The sequence below is a fragment of the Odontomachus brunneus genome, unplaced genomic scaffold, assembly GCF_010583005.1.
Source record: "Odontomachus brunneus isolate Ranch 3 - 2012 unplaced genomic scaffold, Obru_v1 Obru_scaffold_063, whole genome shotgun sequence".
NCBI lineage: Eukaryota > Metazoa > Arthropoda > Insecta > Hymenoptera > Formicidae > Odontomachus > Odontomachus brunneus.
Window position 1 is genome coordinate 634,033 of NW_022639513.1, and position 22,328 is coordinate 656,360.

General features: G+C 33.7%; 2 protein-coding genes across 2 annotated transcripts in view; both read left to right on the forward strand.

Annotated features, from left to right (window-relative positions):
* The first annotated feature begins 215 nt into the window (after positions 1–215).
* Positions 216–20,299, forward strand: LOC116846411 (protein masquerade). Its single transcript, XM_032820195.1, has 11 exons — positions 216–629; positions 10,315–10,625; positions 11,750–11,780; positions 12,730–13,259; positions 13,739–13,924; positions 14,499–14,619; positions 14,685–14,849; positions 16,454–16,709; positions 16,895–17,172; positions 17,808–17,962; positions 19,002–20,299. Exons 1-11 carry the CDS (start codon positions 527–529, stop codon positions 19,170–19,172), a joined length of 2,307 nt encoding a protein of 768 aa, XP_032676086.1. The 5' UTR covers positions 216–526; the 3' UTR covers positions 19,173–20,299.
* Positions 20,300–20,908: 609 nt separating this feature from the next.
* The window catches only part of LOC116846414 (S-methyl-5'-thioadenosine phosphorylase-like), a 2,584-nt gene continuing 1,164 nt past the window's right edge, over positions 20,909–22,328 (forward strand). Inside the window, exons 1-4 of the mRNA XM_032820201.1 lie at positions 20,909–21,147; positions 21,302–21,462; positions 21,582–21,802; positions 21,913–22,115. Of these exons, the coding sequence (XP_032676092.1) occupies positions 21,130–21,147; positions 21,302–21,462; positions 21,582–21,802; positions 21,913–22,115 (603 nt within the window). The 5' untranslated portion in view covers positions 20,909–21,129. The remainder of the gene's footprint in view (positions 21,148–21,301; positions 21,463–21,581; positions 21,803–21,912; positions 22,116–22,328) is intronic.

Sequence of the window (22,328 nt, forward strand, 5' to 3'; positions counted from 1 at the left end):
AGCGTAGAAGACTCAACTAACCCGCCCCTGCCAACAACCCTATCCCCTCCGGACAACGTTCGTAAAGCCGGTCGACGATCATCCTCTGTCTTCTTCCCGCCAGGTCCGCTGACCTTCTCTCTCGCCTCCTTAACCGTCATCGCCGCCGTGGTCGTGCGGAGGTGGGGATTCACACACCCTGACCCACAAGTAGGCCCTGATCTCTACCCAGTCAGTCCATCCATCTGACAGGTCGAGGCAGGCGATGCGGGCCCGAGCCGCACGACGACAACATTGTGAACATCACTAGAACTCTCTCGCGGTGAAGAGCAGTTTGACACGCACGTGATTGAGTCCACGCGAACAAGACAGTGCATCAGTCTCGTCTCGTCTCATCTTACAGAGGCAGTTTCTGTTTCTTTCTCTCCGTATCTATCTCTCTCTCTTTTTGTTTTTCCTGTCGCTCTTCCTCTTTTTCTTTTTCTTCTTCACTACTGAACTCCTGACTGAAGAAACAGGAACGGAGGCGGCTTGAGGGAGGCTGAAGATGATACTGAGAGTAGCTCCTGGGGGCATCGTCCTTTTGCTCGCGCTAGCCGGGTCAGTTGGCGGTCAAGATGACGATTCTTTGGCCAGCAGCTTCATATCAGGTAAAAATCGCCCTCTCATTATGACGTCATAGTATGCGGGAAAGCGTTACGTGGAATAGAAGTCTATCTTCTTGTACAAGTTTTCATTTAGTGTGCGGCGTTTTACGAGAACACACTTCCGTCTCTAAACCGTGTCGAACTCTTGTGACTCGTCCGGATTGTCTTACTCCGACGAAGACTGTACCGTTTCACTCGACTCCGCGAAGACGAAGCTCGTGAGGTAATGTGAAAAAGACAACTGGGACATTACATCTCGATTCCGGCTAATGTTTCTTATCAATGTGTTGAAGAATTATAAGATGCTACCGTTTTATGCGCGTTATGGCATGCATTGGACGAAAACCCCGAAAAGTAATGCCAGTTCGCTGACGATTCTCTCCGGATTCGAGAGGTTTTATCGTGTGCAAGTTTATGATCTCGCGCGCGGTTTATAATCGTGTTACACTCGGAGGCGGAAGAAGGATGAGAACGCGCGAATAAAGTTTTACTCGTAAAAACGTGCAGTTATTACGTTCAACAAAATGCAACGCTATGCCCAACGACGTGTTTTATGGCCTCGCTCACGTAACGGATATCTTCATTATCGCGCCTAATAAATTTTCGAATTTACAGTCTGAAATTATGTTACAAGAGCTACCGTTATAAATTCACGCAATTTTTTCCGGTGTAAAGATAACTGAAATTTTAATTGCTTACAAGTTAAACTTGATTTAACTAAAAAGAGTCTCTATTAGCAATCGATCTCAAACAGCATAACAAAGGGCCTAATAAGAACCTAATGATAATATTTTAAGGCAATACAAATAAAAATACAATATCTAAATGTGTTGGGATATTTATTACACAACAAAGACCAAATTCTTCCGTGGTAAACAATTTAGCAGTCACGAGAAGCAACAAATTAAGTCACACGTTATTGCTAATTATGTAATTAATTTCTTTAATTTCGATTTTCTTTAATTTCGGCAGAGCCGAGTTCCTGTTGTAAGTCAGTTTGCCTCTTTGCACATCTGAATTTGTTATTATTATTTATATTGTTTATGTTGATTTGAGTGTTATTTGTTCTTGTGATCGTTAGATCGTTTATCATTGAAGAGAGTCCGGCTTAAGACCGAAACGTTTGAATTGATCTCGTTTAGTCTTTAATTTGTAATAAATATCTGTACATATATTATTGCACTATATATGTAAAACATTAGTTATTCCACTGGTCCTTTACTGAAAGAAAACATATCTAAGAGATAGCAAATATTTATTTGGTGGATACTTATATAAAATTTTTTTCAAATAAGAAAATATACATATTCTTAGAATTTTTTAAAAAAACCTTAGCTTTTTATAAAAATAATTGTTTATTCTACTTAAATAAAAGAATTTGGATTTAAGTAAATATGTCATCCAACAAATAAATATTAACTAATTTTTAGATATTTTTTCTGTCAGCATAGTTATGTTCTATTTGGTTAAATTTAATTAATTCTATATAATATTAATATTTAATATTGTAATACTTTATTATATATTTTATTATAATACTATTATGATATTTAATATTAATTTAAACAGTTGAATTTAATTAGCATTATTACATTCTTACACACAGCCCACTACCCCCTACAGCATAAAATATTGCTAAAATATTGCAAGAATATTACAATATTGCAACATATTACAAACCTTGAAGTATTTCAACAATATTGTAATATTCTATAAGAAATGTTACAGAATATTGTTACAATGTTATTTTGACGTCACATATTCCTAATATTTCAGAAATATTTCAAAGATATATATTTGATGTGTGATAGTATTATATATAGGCGAATTTTATCATTATATATGAACGGATTTTACCAACTGATTGGTATACTAATTAATTATTTTAAAAGAAAAACAAAAATATGATTTAATAAATTATCTTTCCACAGTTGGTGAAATACGCTGAATATGATTTAAATGTACAAGTAACCCTTCTCCAATATTCTTAGCAACACTGCATTAAGTTTCCAACAATATATTTGCGATATTTCTTGAAATATTTCAAGAATATTGCAGAAATATTGCAAAATATTTAAAGGCGGGCATAGGAATGTTGCTGCAATCTTGCCGAAATATGTAATACAATATTTTAATGTTACAAAATAATATTTCTGAAGTATTTCAGGAACATTTTCTGCTGTAGGGTATACACGTGGTATAATTATAGAATCAGATTCGCGATTCCCGATCAGCTTTCGTGTGCAACTTCGCCGATTCGATTTTCCTCCGCGACCTGCGGCGAGCAGCGCGATTTTTGTACGCGATGCACGTAATATGGTCGACAAAAAGTTACCCGGTAGCGACGGCGACGGTGGTGGTAACGATAGTGGTGGTGATGGCAGTGGTGGTGGTTTCGAGAAATAGAAATTCGCGTGCGCCGACGTATATGCGGCGCACGCTTTTATAGGTAGAATCTAGAAGGATGCGCGACCGTTCCACTTTTAGGAGTTGTATAGCGCTATGCGGATGACGGTTGATTCGCTGACGGTAACAAGGCCGCCGCTAAGCTTAAAAACTAGGAAGCGACGCGCTCGCGCCTGGCTCGCGTTCTTCAAGCAGCAAGCTGTAACTTTATCTTCAATTTCACTCGTCGATCTTTTTGCGGATAGAGCAACGTTTCGCAGATCGCGAAAGGTAAATGTCCCAATAATTGAACCTTCAAATGATTGAACTATTAAAAATATATTTGTATATAATATTTATAAAAAAATCCTTGAAATTTTGTTAAAGGATATTTCTTTATGAGCCGATTGTTCCAATTTTTTGGTAAGCTACCTGACAATTAAATCATATATCTATCTTCGTTTTTTCTTCAAATTAGACAAAGACAAATATATGATTTAACTATTAGGTAGCTTAACAAGAAGTTGGAATAACTAGTCCTATGTCAGTTTGTAATGTTATTTAATGACCGTTCAATTACTAAATATGTGTTTGTTCAGTAATCAAGACATAATTCATTTTTTAGTTCGATTACTGATACAACTGGCATTATCTAATGTATCTCATTAAAGTTATAATTGATATTTATTGATTTTATATATATATATATATATATATATATATATATATATATATATATATATATTTTTTTTTTTTTATTTCCTACTATTTCTCGATCGCTGACAAACCAAGGTTTTATATAAACGTTAGTTTTCTTTGCAATTTCACTAATTACTTGTTAATAAAAATTCAAAACTGATCGTGCTTTCTTATTAGTTTAATTATTGGGACATTTATCTAATTCACCAAGTCTGAATGCGGAGATAAACTTTCCTGCGCGCACAGTTGGATCTCGGAGTTGGAGGATTAGGATTACTCATTCGACTGTTGGTTCCTTGGTTACGTGTCCGCTTCCGTACGGATTTCCCGTATGAGGCATAACGAGCGAAAGGTCCGCCAAATTGTAGAAATCGTGCGAGCCTAATTAACATCTACGCGTCACGCCTACACACATACACACATATGCACGCATATGCACATACACATGCGTGACATGGAAAATTTGTCTACGGACATGCGACGATAAGATTCTAACTTTACACATTAAGGTAAAAGTACCAATTCCCGTGCGCTTACCTAATCTTGAACATTCTTATTATTTTGGTCTTTACATACGAATATTTAAACTTTCAAAACAGAATATACTCAATACTTATATATATACACACACACACACACACACACACATGTGTGTGTAATATACTTGTATTATGTATACTCAATATATATTTTGTGTTGAAAGTTTAAATATTTATATTTTAAGACAAAACAATAATAATGTTCAAGTACATGTCCGGTATTGGTACTTTTTATCTTACATGAAGTTCAGTTCTCGTTCGCTTCAAAACAACGCATTCTTTTTTTCTTTTCTTAAGATAATTACAAGAAACGAGTTTAGTGAGAACTCGATGGAACTTGCATTACATATGTAGTGAAATGTTATCTAACTGATCGCGCAATTAGATAAAGATTGATCACTCGAGAGCTAAGATATTTGCAATTAAAATTGACGCTTCTTATATATATTCCTCGACGCTAATATGCTGTATTTAATTTCTGCTTTTAATATCTTCTAAATTACATGTAAGATGATGTAAGTAAGATTACATGTAAGTTTTCATGGAAAACTATTATGATGTTAAAGATTAATTTACAGACATTATATATTTCAGAATTATTGACCATTTTGTTTCAAAATGCAACGACAGGAGAAATTCATAATTTATAGTAATATTTGAAATACATATACATACCCAGATAATATAATGTCTAAAATCGGGACATAAGACGTCTTAGAGATTATCTTTAAGATGTCTTTCAGACGATTTATATATAAATGTCTTTAAGACGTCTTAAAGATTATCTTTAAGACGTCTTAAAGATTATCTTTAAGACGTCTTATGTCCCGATTTTAGACATTATGTTGTCTGAGTATACACATATTTAAATATTTATACCTCTTTTTATTATCTGTATATCTCTTAGATAAATTGATGCATAAATAAGACATTTATCAAAAAATAAAAAATAAAGGCGCATTCACACTTTGGTAGGAAAGCAGAAGCCGATTAGAATTCGTGGTAGTGGTCGACTAGTGAGAAAGTTGTATCATCTTTGAGATGAGTATGCGCCTGATTTTTATAGCGGCGAGCCGATTATAAGGGCTAACCAAATACCTTCTTAATAGTTCGGTTAGACTGAGATAACGAAGTATCGAATAGCGGCATAATTAGGTCTGGAATTTAAGGGGGAAAGAATGCGTGTTAGTCTCTAAAACGAATATAGAAGAAATGGTTATAACGGTGGGAGATCGATTTTTAACAAATGAGTCAGACAAAGATGAAATATAGAATAACGGGACAAATATAGAATAAATTAGATCTAAAATTTAGTCGAAAAACTTTAATTTTTTCTAGGTGATGGTCGACCAGTTTGTACTTTTCTACTAGCACGACTTTCTGCTTTTTTATTTTCTGCTTTTTTGCTAAGATTCTTTTAAGATTCTGCTAAATTTTCTTTAATAGTTTCATCGTATTTTTGTAATATTTTGTGTGTGTCCGTCTCAACTTTATCTCAAATTAATATCTATTACTTAATGAAATAAATGTATACAGACGTAATTTTGTTCAATAAATAGCAAGTTTATGAGTGGCTCTCTCAATGTACTGAAAGTACGGCACCCAACGCGATATAACTATTTCAAATTACAGATTTAATTATCCCGCTATTCCATATTTGGTCATCCCAGTCTAATTATCAAAGCGTGTATTAATAATTGTCACTTGAAACTTGTCTCATATAAGATTCTCAAATTTCTACTCTGAGTTAAATCCAAGTTTTTCGATTGAATTCCAGATCTAATTTATTCCGTTATTTCATATTTGATCATCTTAGTCTGACTCATTTATTAAAAATCGATCTCCCACCGTTATAATCATTTTCTCTATATTCTTTTTAGAGACTAACGCGCATTCTTTTCCCCTTAAATTCCAGACCTAATTATCCCGCTATTCTATAAGCATGATTTCGTCATCTCAGTCTGACTGAAATATTAAGATTAGTCAGCCCTTATTATCGGCTCGCCGCTATGAAAGTCAGGCGCATACTCGTCTAAAAAATAATGTAAATTTGTCCGAGATTTTTGTAACCAAGGGTCTATTATTTCACGGCAATCGCTGTCGGAGATATCAGCCCTTAACTGTCAGAGCTGCTCGTAATTACGTGGACAGAGAGATAAATAGATAGATTTATTCAACTCACAGAGATGAAACTCATTAGATTAGAATGTCCGGAAATTACAACCCACTTTGGATGCCCGAAAAAGTCATTTTGACTCCTAACGATTCTAATATCTTAGAATTTTCTGTCCCTCATTACTCGTATCACTAACTTTGAACATTTTAAGAATATAATTAAAAGAGTCACGAGATATTTTCTTCCCTAAACCAGAGAAGCAGAAATAGCGACAACAAGAAGATCTTAAAGGAATCAAAATGACTCCATCGGACATTCTAGTGTTGAGATGCACGATGCAGCTACAGAATAAATTGTAATAATAAGATAAATACCAAAAAAAAAAATTAAAAAAAACAAAAAAGAGAGAAGGAGCCCTACACAATTGTTTGTCACCTGAAGTTCGGCCGAGATCGAATCGCGTTAGACAAAAGGCACGTGTGATGCCGAAGACAGCTACGCGCAGTCGAGCTGAGCCGTTGCTCATTAACTACCGTTATGTTTGTTTGGTCCGTTATGCCTGCCAAAGTGAAACCAGCCGGGGGAGTTGTATATCCGTGCGAATTTCTTGGCGTGCTCACGTCGTCTCGCGCGCGCACATTGCATATGACGAATCGCGTATCTGCTCGCCACTTTTGCGCTTAACTTTCATCCATAAGTGACGTCGGTCATTAACACGCGGCAGTGCCGCGAGATTTCATCGGCGCAGTCGCCTCTGTGACGAACGAGCACGTTATTAGCGGGAACCTCGATGTCTGCACGACGTTGTTGTTTGATGGCATGATATTTGTACATTGCGAATTCACATGATGGATTCAACACGTTGACTCTCATAGTGACAATAGGCAACTCTGTTCCACTTATCTTAAGGCTCTTGGTCGCTCGCTACGGCCATCTTGATGTCAAAAGAACGGGGAAATGGTAAAGCGTCCAAAAAGTGCATCGAAATAAAGAAACATATAAAAAAAACATTTGCAATTGATCAAAAACATTATAAAATACTCCGAATATTTTCAATTTGCTTTAACAATCAATAAATAACCGTAAAATTAACGTAACATATTAATGGGAAAATATAAGTTAAAAAGGGAAGTTAATTTTATGGTTATTAAAACAAAAGGGAAGAGTGTTTGGAGTATCTTAAAGGCATGTCTAATGCGCTTCAGACGGATGTCGATTTCAGGACTCAATGAGAGAATATCTATATGTTTAAGAGAAGGAAATAACTCCATTAGTGCTCAAAAATAAAAATGACATAATTATCCAAGCTTCAAGATTCCTCGAGATTATATATTTTTCAATATACAGTATGCTCTCAGTTGTTTTCTCAGTCGTTTCATATAATACGGTTGTTATGTTATAATTAAGGAAATCGAAACACCTTCCGGAGATCGCGGAGATGCGTCTTCATGTATAATATTAACTCTACGTGATTTGAAGTAAACAATCTTCCAGCCTCAACCCGGCTCTGAGATCGATTCGAGAACAGAAAGTTCCCTCGGCGGTCGTTAACTTCGCTTCCCACAGCTGTCAAGATCAAGTTTGGCCATCCTTGACCACTCCGCGATGTAGCTGCGTAACATTACGTATGCAAGAATTTCTGCCGTTCGTTCACGCACCTGTAAATAGATATACAGTTACAATTAACGACGGATCAAACGACGCGAAGGCGTAATAGTTGTAATTTCATAAGAAGACTTCCCCTCTCTCTTTCTCTCTCTCGGATCCCGCGATGTGAGGTAATCGGATCGATGTGTGTGAGAATGCCGGATTTATTATTCCTGCGCCGCCGGCGAGCCGATTAAATTCTCTTTCTTTCTTTCTTATTCGTTGAAGAATTTCAGTCGGGTGTAGTCAACGTAGTATTTGAGACCGTTACGATTCTTTTCACAAACGTTATCGGTCGCCCATATCTTCGTTGTTTTAACAACAGACTGGTCAACAGATGTAAATACACCTGCTTATTGTTTATATGCTATATTCAAAATATGTTTCGCATATCGAATTGGGGATGTTCCACGTTTTGCAATAAAGACAAATTTATTAATCAGCGTGAATTGCTTGAAACATATTGTTGAAATACGTACAAATTTCATTGAAATTTACTGAATCTAACTTTTACTTTATCTGAATTTTATTGATACTAATATACTGAATTTTTACTGATATTAATACTGATACCGAATATTGAATTTTACATTATTTGAACTTATCTATCGAAAGTTCCGATTTCTTACATTTAAGTGTTCATATAAAAAAAGTTATTAATTTCTTTTGTTTTATATTGCGCAATTTGTTTTTAACGATTAAATATATATTGCATTAATATTAATATAGTGTCAGAATTAAATGTAAGTTTTTAGTTTGAATCAAGGTTACAAATATAATGTCAGATATGTCACATTATTTAATTAAAATTAAAAAATTCAGATCTAACTCTGAATCAAAATCTATGTACCTCACATGAGACAAATTTCAAGTGACAACTATTAAGCTGTCTATTAAGTTAACTATTAAAACTTTTGGAATCTCTCCTTGATTTACTTCTCCTTGATTTTACGTCGAAGTGAGAAAATAGACGTTAAAAATTTTTTTGCAAAATACGTTGAAATAAAATAATATGTTTAAAAAATACTTGTGCAATCGATCGAGCAAACCCGTAAAATAATCAGACCATTTTCCCTTTACTTTAACAATTGATAAATAGAGATAAAAAAATTAAGTTGACAGAGTCATGAGAAAAAGTAAGATTAAAGCGGAAGGTTCTATATCACATTAATTTTACAATTATTTATTGATTTTTTGAACCAAAAGAAAGTGGATCTGAAAAGATCAAAAAATTAAAAAATTTCTTAAATAATATACTTGTTAAACTTAATACTTTTTTAACTTATTTTTTTTACTAGTATAAAATAATAAAAATATGCAAAATTTGAACATTCAATTTCTAGATATTTTTTGTTTCTGCAATTTTTGTTCCACAACTTAAAATTTAAGTTTATCTTCCAACTACCAGGATATTATTTAAGAAACTTTTTGGTTTTTTAATCTCAAATCACTAAAACGGGTGCTATCTTTTCTACTGAATTGCAGCGATATTTTTTGCAGTTGTGAGTTCGATCATATGCTGTATATTTATTTATAGTTTTTTTTACATAATAAAAATAGTAATATAAAGTTTAATCCCTTGACTGTGGATGGCATGTATATCCGCATCGAAGAGAAAAAATAGTAAAATTATTGTTTTTTGCATACAAGGATGCATTTTTGGATATCTATATGTTTTTGGTGTCGCTAAATCCGAATTTGATATCCAAATTTTAAAATTCAAAATGGCGGATCCAACATGGCGGGTCAAAATTATGAAAATAATAAGATTTTCATGAAAGTGGGTATCTATATATTTTTGGGATCGCTGAATTCAAATTTGATATCAAAATTTTAAAATATAGACACTCACTTTCATGAAAATTCTATTACTTTTAAAATTTTGACCCGCCATTTTGATTTTCGAAATTTTGATGTCAAATTCGGATTCAGCGACTTCAAAAACCTTTATAATAATATCATAAAGAAAATTCGACAACATTTTTCTGCCTCTACAGTCAAGAGGTTGTTAATTAATATACAATATTTCAAAATCTTCAGTTGATTTATTTTTTTTTGCAAAATTAATTCCCAAAAATTCTCTTTTTTTTTTAAGCATTACATTGATCTGACCTTTAAGTTAACAATTAAAATTTAAGTTCTAGAATTGTTCTATATTTCTTTTTACACTACCTCTCTGCAAGTCAACATCACGACTTGGATCTATAGTGTTTTCAGGGTTTCCTGATGATCTATCTTGACTGACGTTTATTGAAAGCACAAGAATGAAACTAAGACTTTTGCATGGTTTGTGTGCGCGCAGGTTTTTTAAATACCTTGACGAACACGGCGAAGGTTGATGGCTGTCCGGGTGTATGCGTGCACGCGTTGGCGACGTTGATGTGCGACGACGTTCTGGAGAACGTGCAGTGTCCCACGGCCAGTATGCGATGTTGCCTTCACGACGCGATGAACGGCACCGGCTCGTCCTCTGAAAACGCCATCGATGACGAGGAGCCGACCTCGACCGTGTCCACGACGATCAAGACGACCACGATTTCTACGACGACACCTGCGACAACCGCCACGACGCTCGGCACGTCTACTTCCTCTACTTCGGCAAAAACTACACCGGTATGTCTAGCAAACTTGGCGCTAGAGAAAATAGACTAGGTTGACATGCTGAATACTGCTCTAGAAACTGATCGCCGGACAGCATATCGTCATTGATCACATATAATAAGCCGATAAAAAGTTCATCTTGTGCGAGCTGATACGCGGCACTTGGAGTATGGAACCGAGTAAAAATATTTAATAGTTACTTTAATGTAGCAAGTATAATGATCAAGTTTTTAAATTTAAGTTTCGACTTATGCAAAAGGCACAATGATCCCTTCATGAAAAAAATCAACATGTAATTAAGGGAAATGTCAATAATTGAACCTTGTTCTAATGACTGAAACATTAAAAATATATTTGTGTTTAATATCTGTAAAAAAGTCTGAAATTTTGTTAAAAGATATTTTTTATGTGAATTTGTAATATTATTTAATGAAGATATATTTCAGCTTAGTAATTATTAAGCACAGAGAATTCAAAGAATTCAGTTGTATGTCACCAATTCTGAGTTCATTTTTAAGTGCAAAAAGAATTCTTTTCACTGAACTAAACTCTGAAGAATTCTTTTTGTATCTGAAAATGAATTGGTGACATATGACTGAATTCTTTTTGAATTCTGTGTTATCTGGATAGTCAGTATATAAAAGAAATCATTTAAGAAAGATGCCATGAAAAATGCAACAATACTACGCATATCTTGATAGCATGAAAATTGCTGTTTACTTTGTCGAGAAAATAATTAATCCAAAATTATTGAAGTAATAAGAAATAAGTATTTTTTTATTAAAATTATGGCGTAATAAATGAATATTTCTTAAAATAAACATATTTTAAACACTGTTGTTGCAATAGCATTACATTAAATATTTTTATGTTTTAGTAGTTTTTATGTTTAGTATTTTTATCTGGATATTGATTAAATATCCTGGAACTTCTTCCAATTTTCTTTTGTTAGATTGTTGAGTTTCAATTTGAACTATGACTGTATAAACATTCGATAAAAATAGTCATAATTAAAACCTTCTCGTCCAAATTATATTTTTTACGTTTTATCGCGCTATTAAAAGCACTGTACTCTTTCTTTTCTCTAATTTATATCGTATAAATTATATCTTATATGTTTTTTCTACATTTTGCAGGAAAACTATAACAAAAGCAGTGACAAACCCGGTACGTAAATATTCTCCGTAAAATATATTTCTTTAATGTAGTATCTCCTTTTTTTCCGCAAGTGTGTATATGTATTTTTCATTGGTAATTATAAAAAAAATTTAACATTAAAATATATAAAGTGTCTGACGATGATATATAAAACTCTCGTGTACGTATAGATTAGATTAGATTAAGTCAAACTGAACAAAAAATTCTTCTACCCTTTTGTAAATTATTATATGAAAGTTTGAGTTATACATATGAGTTATAAGTTATAAGTTACGACATGCGTCATGTGCTTGTTAAATCAAACTAAACTAAAAATAATTTGCAAATGACCACAGATTTTTTATTTATTAATTAGAATTTTATTATTTTAATTAATTAGAATTTTATTTATTAATAAAAACTTGATGTGCAGTTTTATAAAGCGTACATACATGCTTCAATCTTCTTTGATCAATAACTAAAAATTTACGTGATTATTTGCAAAACAATAGATGATTTTTTCGTTCAGTTTGAACTAATGTACGAGCACACTGCGCAAATCATACTTACCGTCACATTCTACACCGTATTTTGCGCGATTATTCATCAATCTACTTTCATTAATAACTCCAAACGTTTTAATCTTTGCAAAATAATACAGGAATTTCTTGGTCAGTTTGATCTAATTTATATATACACGAGTGTTTTATATGTTATCGTCGGACGCTCTGAATAATCCTACGCGGTAGACATGGACATTCCCAGACAACGTAATGTCTAAAATCGGGACATAAGACATCTTAAAAATAATTTTTAAGACGCTTTAAAGACACCTATACGTAAATCGTCTGAAAGACATCTTAAAGATGATATCTAAGACGTCTTATGTCTTGATTTTAGATTTTCCGTTGTCTGGGTTCTCTTTTTCGCACATCATTATCAACCAAAGTTGAACCGACAACGTTCATTTTAATTTCAGGGAAAGCATGCTTGGGGATCTGCATGAGCGAGAGAATCGCCAATTATTGCGACGCCATACTGGTGATAGACAACCTGTGCTCGTCGGGCTTGAAGTGTTGCGTGGCCCGGGACGCTTTCGGCGATTCGCCGCCGCCCGAACTCTTGGTGATCGATCGCACGAAATCAAACGAGAATTCCTCTCGTAATGATGAGAAAAACAACAGCAGTGTGTACAGCAAAACTTCGTTCACGCCGATGACGACGCGACCGAACACATCGCTCTCGACGAGTGTCTCCGCGATGATTACCACAACGACGACTACGACGATGGCTACCAGACAACCGCCACCGCCGCCAACGACAACGACGACGACGACGACGACGACAACGACGAGACCGAAGCCGGTGCTACTAAAGACATGCAGAGGAGAGTGCATAAGCGGTCTGGCCGCGCTCTTCTGCGACAGCATCGACAGCGACGCGGATTGTCCGAACGAAGAGTCCGCGTTGACGGTTTGCTGTGTCAACGAACCGCTACCTGCGAAAACGGTAACATTTACCGTATTTTATGCTTCATACGTTCTTTACATAATATGATCCCTGGTAACAAGAAAGTTTATGGAAAACGATAGAATAAAATTCTATCGTTTTCTATCGTTTTGAATATGGATTTTGGTTCGTGAATTCACAAGTGTGAATAGTATTCTATCGTATACAATAAAAAACAATGGAAAAGATGGAGTTTAGTGAATTTCTTTCTTCTTTTGTGTTTTGGTTGTATTTTAAAAATTTCTCAAACCTTATATAAAATATCTCTCATGATTCAATGGAATATTGAAATTGAGTAACAACAAGAAAAAAATTCTGAAGATATTAAAAAGAATGAAATGGAATGCATGAGATTTCTCAGACCCCATTTTTCCGACAACAGGTTAAGATAACACTAAATTTCCAAAATAAACGACCGACAGATAAAAAATTGTTGAGCTCATAGAGCAATATAAGATGTAAGGACCATTCTGCTTCAGGAAACGACGACAACGACGACGATCCGGCCGTCTACGAGAGCTCCTCAACCGAAGCTACCGCCGTGTCCTGGCTTCTGTTTGCTGACTATTATGGCAGCATTCTGCGAACGGCCAAACACAATTATAACAAAGACATCGACCTGTCCCTCTAGTTCCATCTGTTGCGATAATACAAAAAGTCCTCAGGTAAGTTATGTCGTATAGTTTGACTAGTATCTATAAATATAAAATGGACAATATTACAGCAGTATGTAGAGTGTCGGGCGCTAAACGTCTTGTACCTCGTGTGTACATGTAGATTAGATTAAACTGAACATAAAATTCCTCTACTATTTTGCGAACAATTACGTAGACTTTTGAGTTATTAAATAAAGAAGATTAGTGGATAATCGTGTGCGCGATAATATATTAATGTTCTTTAATTAATAACCATAAATCTATGTGTTTCTTTGCAAAATGGTACAGGATTTTTTCGTTCAATTTTACTTAATCTACAAACACACGACGACAGGCGTCGTAATTCATTTTCATGATTATTCGTCAATTTTCTTTAATTAATAAAATTTTACGTGGTTGTTTGCAAAATGGTAGAAGAATTATGTGCTCAGTTTGACCTCATCTACATGTGCACGAGGTATGAATAATGTCAGACATCTTGTGTACCTGGAAAGAATGAAGAGGATGAATAACTTTTTTCATTCAATAATTTTTTAATAAATTTGTTCTGCAATATTCTTCATAATCTATCCTTCATTTACAGACATCAAGACCAAAGCCGAAACCCACCCCGCGACCGCCGACGACCGTACCGTTACCACCAGACCCACGTCCGGAGTGTCCTGGTTCCTGCATCATGTCCTACTTGTCGTTCACCTGTTTCCGTAAGTACACGCGGGGAAATGCCGCTATCGAGGACAATGCTCACCTCATGCTTATTTATTCGCAGGAAACGCTGAGCTGACAAACTTGTTCAAGTGTAAAAAGCAGGGACATGAGTGCTGTGCTCCGAAGTCTCTGATAAGAAATGCTACCGAGCCACTTTTGATGAACAGAAACGACACGTTCCACGTCACATCCAGACCTTACACCACTCCGCTTACAACGTCGATGTGTAAGTATCTCCGCCGAAGAAGATTTTCATTGTCGACGCTTCAAAGCGACGATTGAATTAATAATAATTGAGAAAAAAAATTGCAGGTCAAAATCCAAGAATTAAGAATATTTAGAAGTAATCGTTTCAAGATGAAACACATTTAAAAGCTTAGAAACAAAATTTTTATTTTTTAATCATTATATTATTAATTGGTTGAAGCTGATCAAGATTATGTCATTGATTAATAGAAGTTGAAGATCTTATCTACACAAATAGTCAGGGTTGGGTAAGTTAACTTTTTTTTTTAACTAAGTTAAGTTAAAGTTAATGGCTTTGAAAATTTAACTTAGTTAAGATAAAGTTAACTCATAATGAAATTAATTAAATTAAAAGTTAAGTTAATAAAAAAAGTAATTAAAAAGTTAAAAGTTAAATTTGTTTTATTTTATAACTTCAGGATTTCAGTTTTACAAATAACGGAAAAAACAAATATACACTTTATTTGGAAACATGTTTTATTTACATATACTTATTAAATTTAAGTAATAACCCAGTAAGCAAGGAACATTAACTTAACGTTTAGAAACGTTGACTTCATGTGCATTGTTTGGATATTTTTTAATAATATTGCATTTATATTTTTCACATGTTATTTTGTGATATGATTTTTCTGAATATTGTTTAAATGTTTCAAAAACAACACATTACAAAAAATATATTTTTCAAATGTTACTTTAACATTTATTTAAGATCAATGCAATATCTTAAAAATATTTCTGACGATTAAAACGTTATGGCAACTCTATTTCAATATTATTGAAATTTCCAAATCGCGGTCAAAGTATGCTCATAATGATGTTCGATACAATATTAAACTCTACATATCTGACAATATTATAGGTTTTTGAATATCATTGTAGTAACGTTGTATTAATGATTTCTTGCTTACTGGGAAAGTTTTTTCGAAATTTTTATTGGACATTTTTCCTCAAAGATTGTCGAAAATGAGCCCTCTTGCACTGAACAGCCTTTCGACGTCTCGCGACATCTTTATGGCATGGTTAACTTCAAGATATAATAGTTACCGATAAAATGTAACTAAGTTAAGTTAAAAGTTAAGAGTGTAAAAATATAACTAAGTTAAGTTAAAGCTATTTAACTTTTTAATTTAACTTTTAACTTTTTAATTAGTTACTACCCAACCTTGCAAATAGTATGTTCAGAATATTCTGTTTATGTTACTACATTGTCTCAAGTAGAAATTGATAAAAGAATAAAAGTATTTTAAATACTTACTACTTCTGAAAGAGAAAAGAATTAGTATTGTAGAAAAAGAATTTTAAATATTTCATTATTAATGTAAGAAACTGTTAATTTGCTAGATTGGCTTTCGAGTTGAAGCCACGTTTCTGATAGATTTTTTCGTGAATAATTCAGTTTATTTCATTAGGAAGAGGAATAACTTAATACTTGATACAATGTCAGGTTATTTCTCTTTCTAATGAGTGAGCCGAGCTGTTCACGAAATATTAAACATAAATCCACTAAAGACGCAGCTACAGCCAGCGAGGTAAACTCAGCATTTTTTCACATCGTGAAATATCAAATCGTTAATTTCACAGACGAAGCAACGACGATCACCAGCACCACCAGAAGTCCCGTATACAGCAAATATGTTTGTGGTGTGAAAGGCACGTCTCGTGGGCCGATCCAGGCCCGAAGTTCCAAAAGGACTGCACGCGTGGTAGGAGGTGAAGACGCGGACGCCAACGAGTGGTGCTGGCAGGTTGCCTTGATCAATTCTCTTAATCAGTACCTCTGCGGAGGCGCGTTGATAGGAACGCAGTGGGTGCTCACTGCGGCGCACTGCGTCACGAAGTGAGTAAAATGCACTCGTCGCATTCTTGTTTAAAATAATGGATACAACATGATAACATTACATAAGGTTTCTTCTTCCTAATGAAGTGAATTGAAATGTTGAAAAAAATTCTCCGAAAGCCACGTTTGACATATTTTCCGTGAAAACCTCAAATATCAAAAAGTGAGAAAACATTCGTTTGCAGCATCGTCAGATCTGGCGACGCGATCTACGTGAGGGTGGGCGATCACGATCTCACTCGTAAATACGGGAGCCCCGGCGCTCAAACTTTGCGCGTCGCAACCACGTACATCCACCACAATCATAACAGTCAGACACTCGACAATGATATCGCGTTGCTGAAGCTTCACGGCCAAGCGGAGCTGAAGGATGGAGTTTGTTTGGTCTGTTTGCCAGGGCGCGGTGTTAGTCACACTGCTGGCAAAAGGTGTACGGTTACCGGTTATGGATACATGGGAGAAGGTATCGTATTTGTTATATTATACTCTTTCTCATCTAAGGATCACTATCGCGGAATATTATTCGTTGCAACTACGTTATGCAATAATATTGAGTAGTGCAATAAGTATTTTCGGATTTTTCGGGGTGAAAATGTAACAATTACAATTTTATATCTTTATACAATTTTATGAAACAATGAATGCAAAAGTCATAATTGGCAGAAGATCATAGATAAAAAATAACAATCGCAACCTCACATTAAATGCCTAAAAGAATATCTAGACGATATTGTTTATTTTATTCGTAAAATATATTAATCTCTCGAAACTATATAGTTTTGCGTACTTTCTCTATCTTATTTAACAAACATGACAAATCTTTTATATTAACCTGCACGGAAAAAAAAGTTTGGTTGAATTGACCAAATATCTGGGCAGAAGTAAATATTCACGCATTTCGTCGATTAGTCAACATTTACTCATTTATATGGGAATACCTATTGAGAAACGACTCGGTTTAAATTGTTCTTTTTTCTGATGAAGTAAACTGAAATGTTCACGAAGCATTAAAAACAAATTCACAAAAAGCGCGGTTCCAACGCAGGAGCGAAATCTAACAATAAAGACTTTATCCAAACAACATTCGTTATTTCACAGCTGGTCCTATACCTCTTCGGGTACGTGAAGCGGAAATACCGATCGTCAGTGACGCTGAGTGCATCAGGAAAGTCAACGCCGTGACTGAGAAGATTTTCATTCTACCAGCCAGCAGTTTCTGCGCCGGTGGGGAACAAGGAAATGACGCGTGTCAGGTCTGTTTACTTTTCCATGGTACCTTCAAAATTTCATATATCTCATAAATTTGCTGTATAATTAATGTCTGTACTTAACATGTTTGCTACTATGAATCATTTGAACAATAGAAGATCATTTGGAGAAAGGAAAATATGTTCTTAATCTGCAATGAATTCTTTCATCATAGCTAATTTTTAAAATAATTTTTTAAACCAAAGTTATTTAAAAAAATGTCTTTAAGTATTTTTCTGTAAAATAAACTTTACCAATCTTCTTTAATTAATATCTCAAGATTTATTGAGGACCCAGATAGCACAGAGAATTTAAAAAGAATTCAGTCGTACGTCAATTCTGAGTTCATTTTTAGATGCAAAAAGAATTCTCTTCACTGAACTGAACTCTGAAGAATTTTTTTTGCATCTGAAAATGAACTCAGAATTGGTGATATACCTGGTGATTGAATTCTTTTTGAATTCTCTATGTTATCTGGGAATATCACAAAACGCTCAATAAACAAGAAATCATTAATACAACGTTGCTACAATGATATTGAAGAACCTGTAATATTGTTAAATATGTAGTGTTTAATATTATATCAAACATCATTATGAACATACTTTGATCACGATTTGGAAGTTTCAATAATGTTGAAATAGAGTTACTATAACGTAATCGGCAGAAATATTTTTAAGATGTTGCATTGATCTCAAATAAATGTTAAAGTAACATTTAAAAAATATATTTTTTGTAATGTTTTTGAAACGTTTAAACAATATTCAGAAAAATCACAAAATAAAAATATCACAAAATAATATGTGAAAAATATAAATGCATTATTATTTAAAAATGTCCAAACAATACACATGAAGTCAACGTTTCTAAACATTAATTTAATGTTCCTTGTTTTTATATTCATATTATCCGAATCTATTTTACGTTTTTACAAAAACTGCGGAGGAGAATTTGGGATGTATCTTGTATAATCTATACCTTGTAACTTCCGCGATAATGTTTTGTTCAATGAAACATTAACTACTTACGTTTGTTTATGTTTAGGGCGATGGTGGAGGTCCCTTGGTATGTCAAGACGACGGCTTCTACGAATTAGCTGGACTGGTATCCTGGGGATTCGGTTGCGGTCGTCAAAACGTTCCGGGCGTGTATGTAAAGGTCTCCGCGTACATCGGTTGGATAAATCAGATCATATCAGTGAACAATCATCAATGAACTCTAGCTTATCTCGCATACGCTCTCGAATATACATCTAAGATATTTATTTATTGACGGAAGATCGTAGTACCTTCACGCGCTTGATGATACGTAATACATTATGCTACACGCACGGATAGAGCTATCGCGAGACAAAACGGTGCACATGCAAATCGATGCGGTGTGTGTTTTGAAACAAGAGAAACCGGTGCCAAAAATAATTCATTTTTTTTCAAATGTCGCGAGATGTTCGCGACGCGTTCGGCGGTAAATGACGAGAGCTGTAAATGCAGTGTAAGTAATGCTTTGTCAATATGTGCGAAATTTTCACTTTGTTTTTCTTATTTGTAAGTTATTCGCGACGTCGTCGCGATTTACTAGCTTTGAGAGCCCCGTTTATTCGACATTCCGATAATTCTCTTTTCTGTACTTCGTTAACTGTGCCATCAAGTGCGTATATTGTTTCTAGATGACAAAGATATTTTTCTACGTGACGTAATGCTTCTAAATAGATTCTTCTAAATAGACTTGATTATTGTTGATTAATTAATTAATAGTAGGGGAAGATATATGTGCGTTATTTATTTATGTTAAATCATGTAATACGAGTAAAAGCCAATTTCATGAATGTCGCTCGTAACTTTTCAAGTAAATAGTGATACATCCTTGTGGATAATATTCACTTTTTCACAAAGATCTATCCTGAATCAAGCGATAGTTTAGTAGTAAGCTGTACAAGTATTACTATTGAATATTATTTAATCTCATTTACTTGTGAAATTGGCTCTATACGTATTTCTCGCCGGAATTTTTAATTTTTTATATCCATTCTCGTTGATCCTGAATATATACGATTATTTTGTGCTTTGTATATTATTGCATTATTCGTAAGTTGCTGCTATATACATATATTTATATGTATATTTAGGATCTTTGTTGTCATATCCAAATGTTAGTGGATTGTACATCTCGATATCAAACTTAGTAATTAAGCGCACTAAATACGTACTTCGTAAGCCATTACAAAACAAAAATTTCTATTTTTCCAACGACTGCACACCATTCCATCCTTGTGTGTGTGCATGAGAAACTTTATAATAAAGATTAAAATAATTGTGTAGAAATACAGTATTCTGAAACAAAGATTTTTTATTTTATTTCTTTATATGAATATATATAAATATAAATGATAGGATAGTAAGAATTAGCCAATCATAGCTGATTATTCTTGTAACAATCGACTATGATTGGCCAATTCTTATGGCTTACTCCGCATATTATAGATCAAACTTTAAGCGTCTTCTACAATGGCAGTAGGAGTAGTAGTAAGAAATAAGCAGTAAGCAAATTGACCAATTCCATTCTCACGTTTCAAAAATAATTGATTGTGATTGGTCTATTTACTTACTGCTTATTTCTTACTACTACTCCTACTGCCATTGTAGAGACGTTTTAAGGGACGTCTACATTGGAAGTAAATAGCAAGAAGTAGGAAGTAAGAGTAAGAAATTGACCAACCACAGTCGAATGTGAGAAGAATAATTAACTATGATTGGTCAATTTTTTATTCTTACTTCCTACTTCTTATTGTTTACTTCCAATGTAGACGTCCCTTTAAACTTATTGCAACAGCCTAAAGGCCATTCTACAATTACGATTTATTAAGATAGACTTACGTGGCGTAAGATTCCAACCAATCGGAATGTTCTATTCATTGATTACTTTATTCTGATTGGTTGTTGTTGCTTACTACTATTGTAGAATGGGCTTTGTCGTGATTTCGTCAGTCATACGTGAGAAATAGAGGCTTTAAATTCTTGTCACGTGTTTGCATTGATTACGTAAGCTGCATTCAATTACTCTGGTGCATTGTTCAACTATTTTAAAAAATTTAACTGTTCTTAGGCAAAAGTTTGTCTAAAGGGTTTGCACAATTTTATAAGTTTAATAACGTGAATATATTAAATTTTTCATTATGGCAAACAAGATCAAAGTAAGTAATATTTCTAATTTATGTTGCAAATAAGAGGACGTTTATTATAAATTTTACTATATTATAAATTTAGTATAAATTGTAGTGTATTATAAATTTTATATATGTTTACTAATATATTATATATGTTTACTAATATATTATTTTATCTTAGGTAGGAATAATATGTGGCTCAGGTTTGGGCAATTTTATGGAAGAGACATTTGTATGTAGTAATATATCGAATCGTGAAGATATAGAAAACGCATTTGGATATCCTACGAGTAATCTTTATCATGGACATATCAATGGAGTGGACATTGTGTTATTATCTAGGTAAAACTGCTAAAATTGTTGCTTTCATCTATATACTATATCTATTTTTAATTTGTCACTTATAGTTGAGCTTTTTTTAACCATTTGTTGATATACAATGTTTTTTTTATTTAACATAGACATGGCAAAGGACATATGATTAGTCCTACTGCAGTCAATTACCGTGCTAATATAGAAGCATTGCGGCTTGCTGGATGCACTCATGTATTGGCATCTACAGCATGTGGATCATTGGTTGAATCTATTGGCAGAGGACAATTAGTTGTACCTGATAGCTTCCTGGACAGAACCAATTCTAGGAAAGGTACATTCTATGATGGAACTTCTAGCAAGTACAAAGGTAAATGAATGAGGTTTATATTCATTGTTTGTAAAAGTGTGTATTGTAATAATTAATATATTACTAATATATTATTAATATATCACTTATTATATAATATAAAATTACAGGAGTATGCCATATGCCAATGGAACCTGCTTTTGATCCACGAACGTCGGAAGTTTTGTTACAAGCTGCAAAGAAATTAGGACATAATGTACAAAAAGGTGGAACAATAGTAACTATTGAAGGACCACGTTTCTCCTCTAAAGCAGAGAGTAAAGCATTACGTCTATGGGGTGGACATTTAGTAAACATGACTACGTGCCCAGAAGTAATACATACATACAGAATATTCAAATAAAGAGTTTGAGATTACAGAGTAGATAGATAGTATTCAGTATGATGAACAAATCTCGAATCCTTTTATACATATATAAATATATATACATATATAAATATTTATACATATATAAATATATAATACATATATATATATATATATATATATATATATATATATATATATATATATATATATATATAA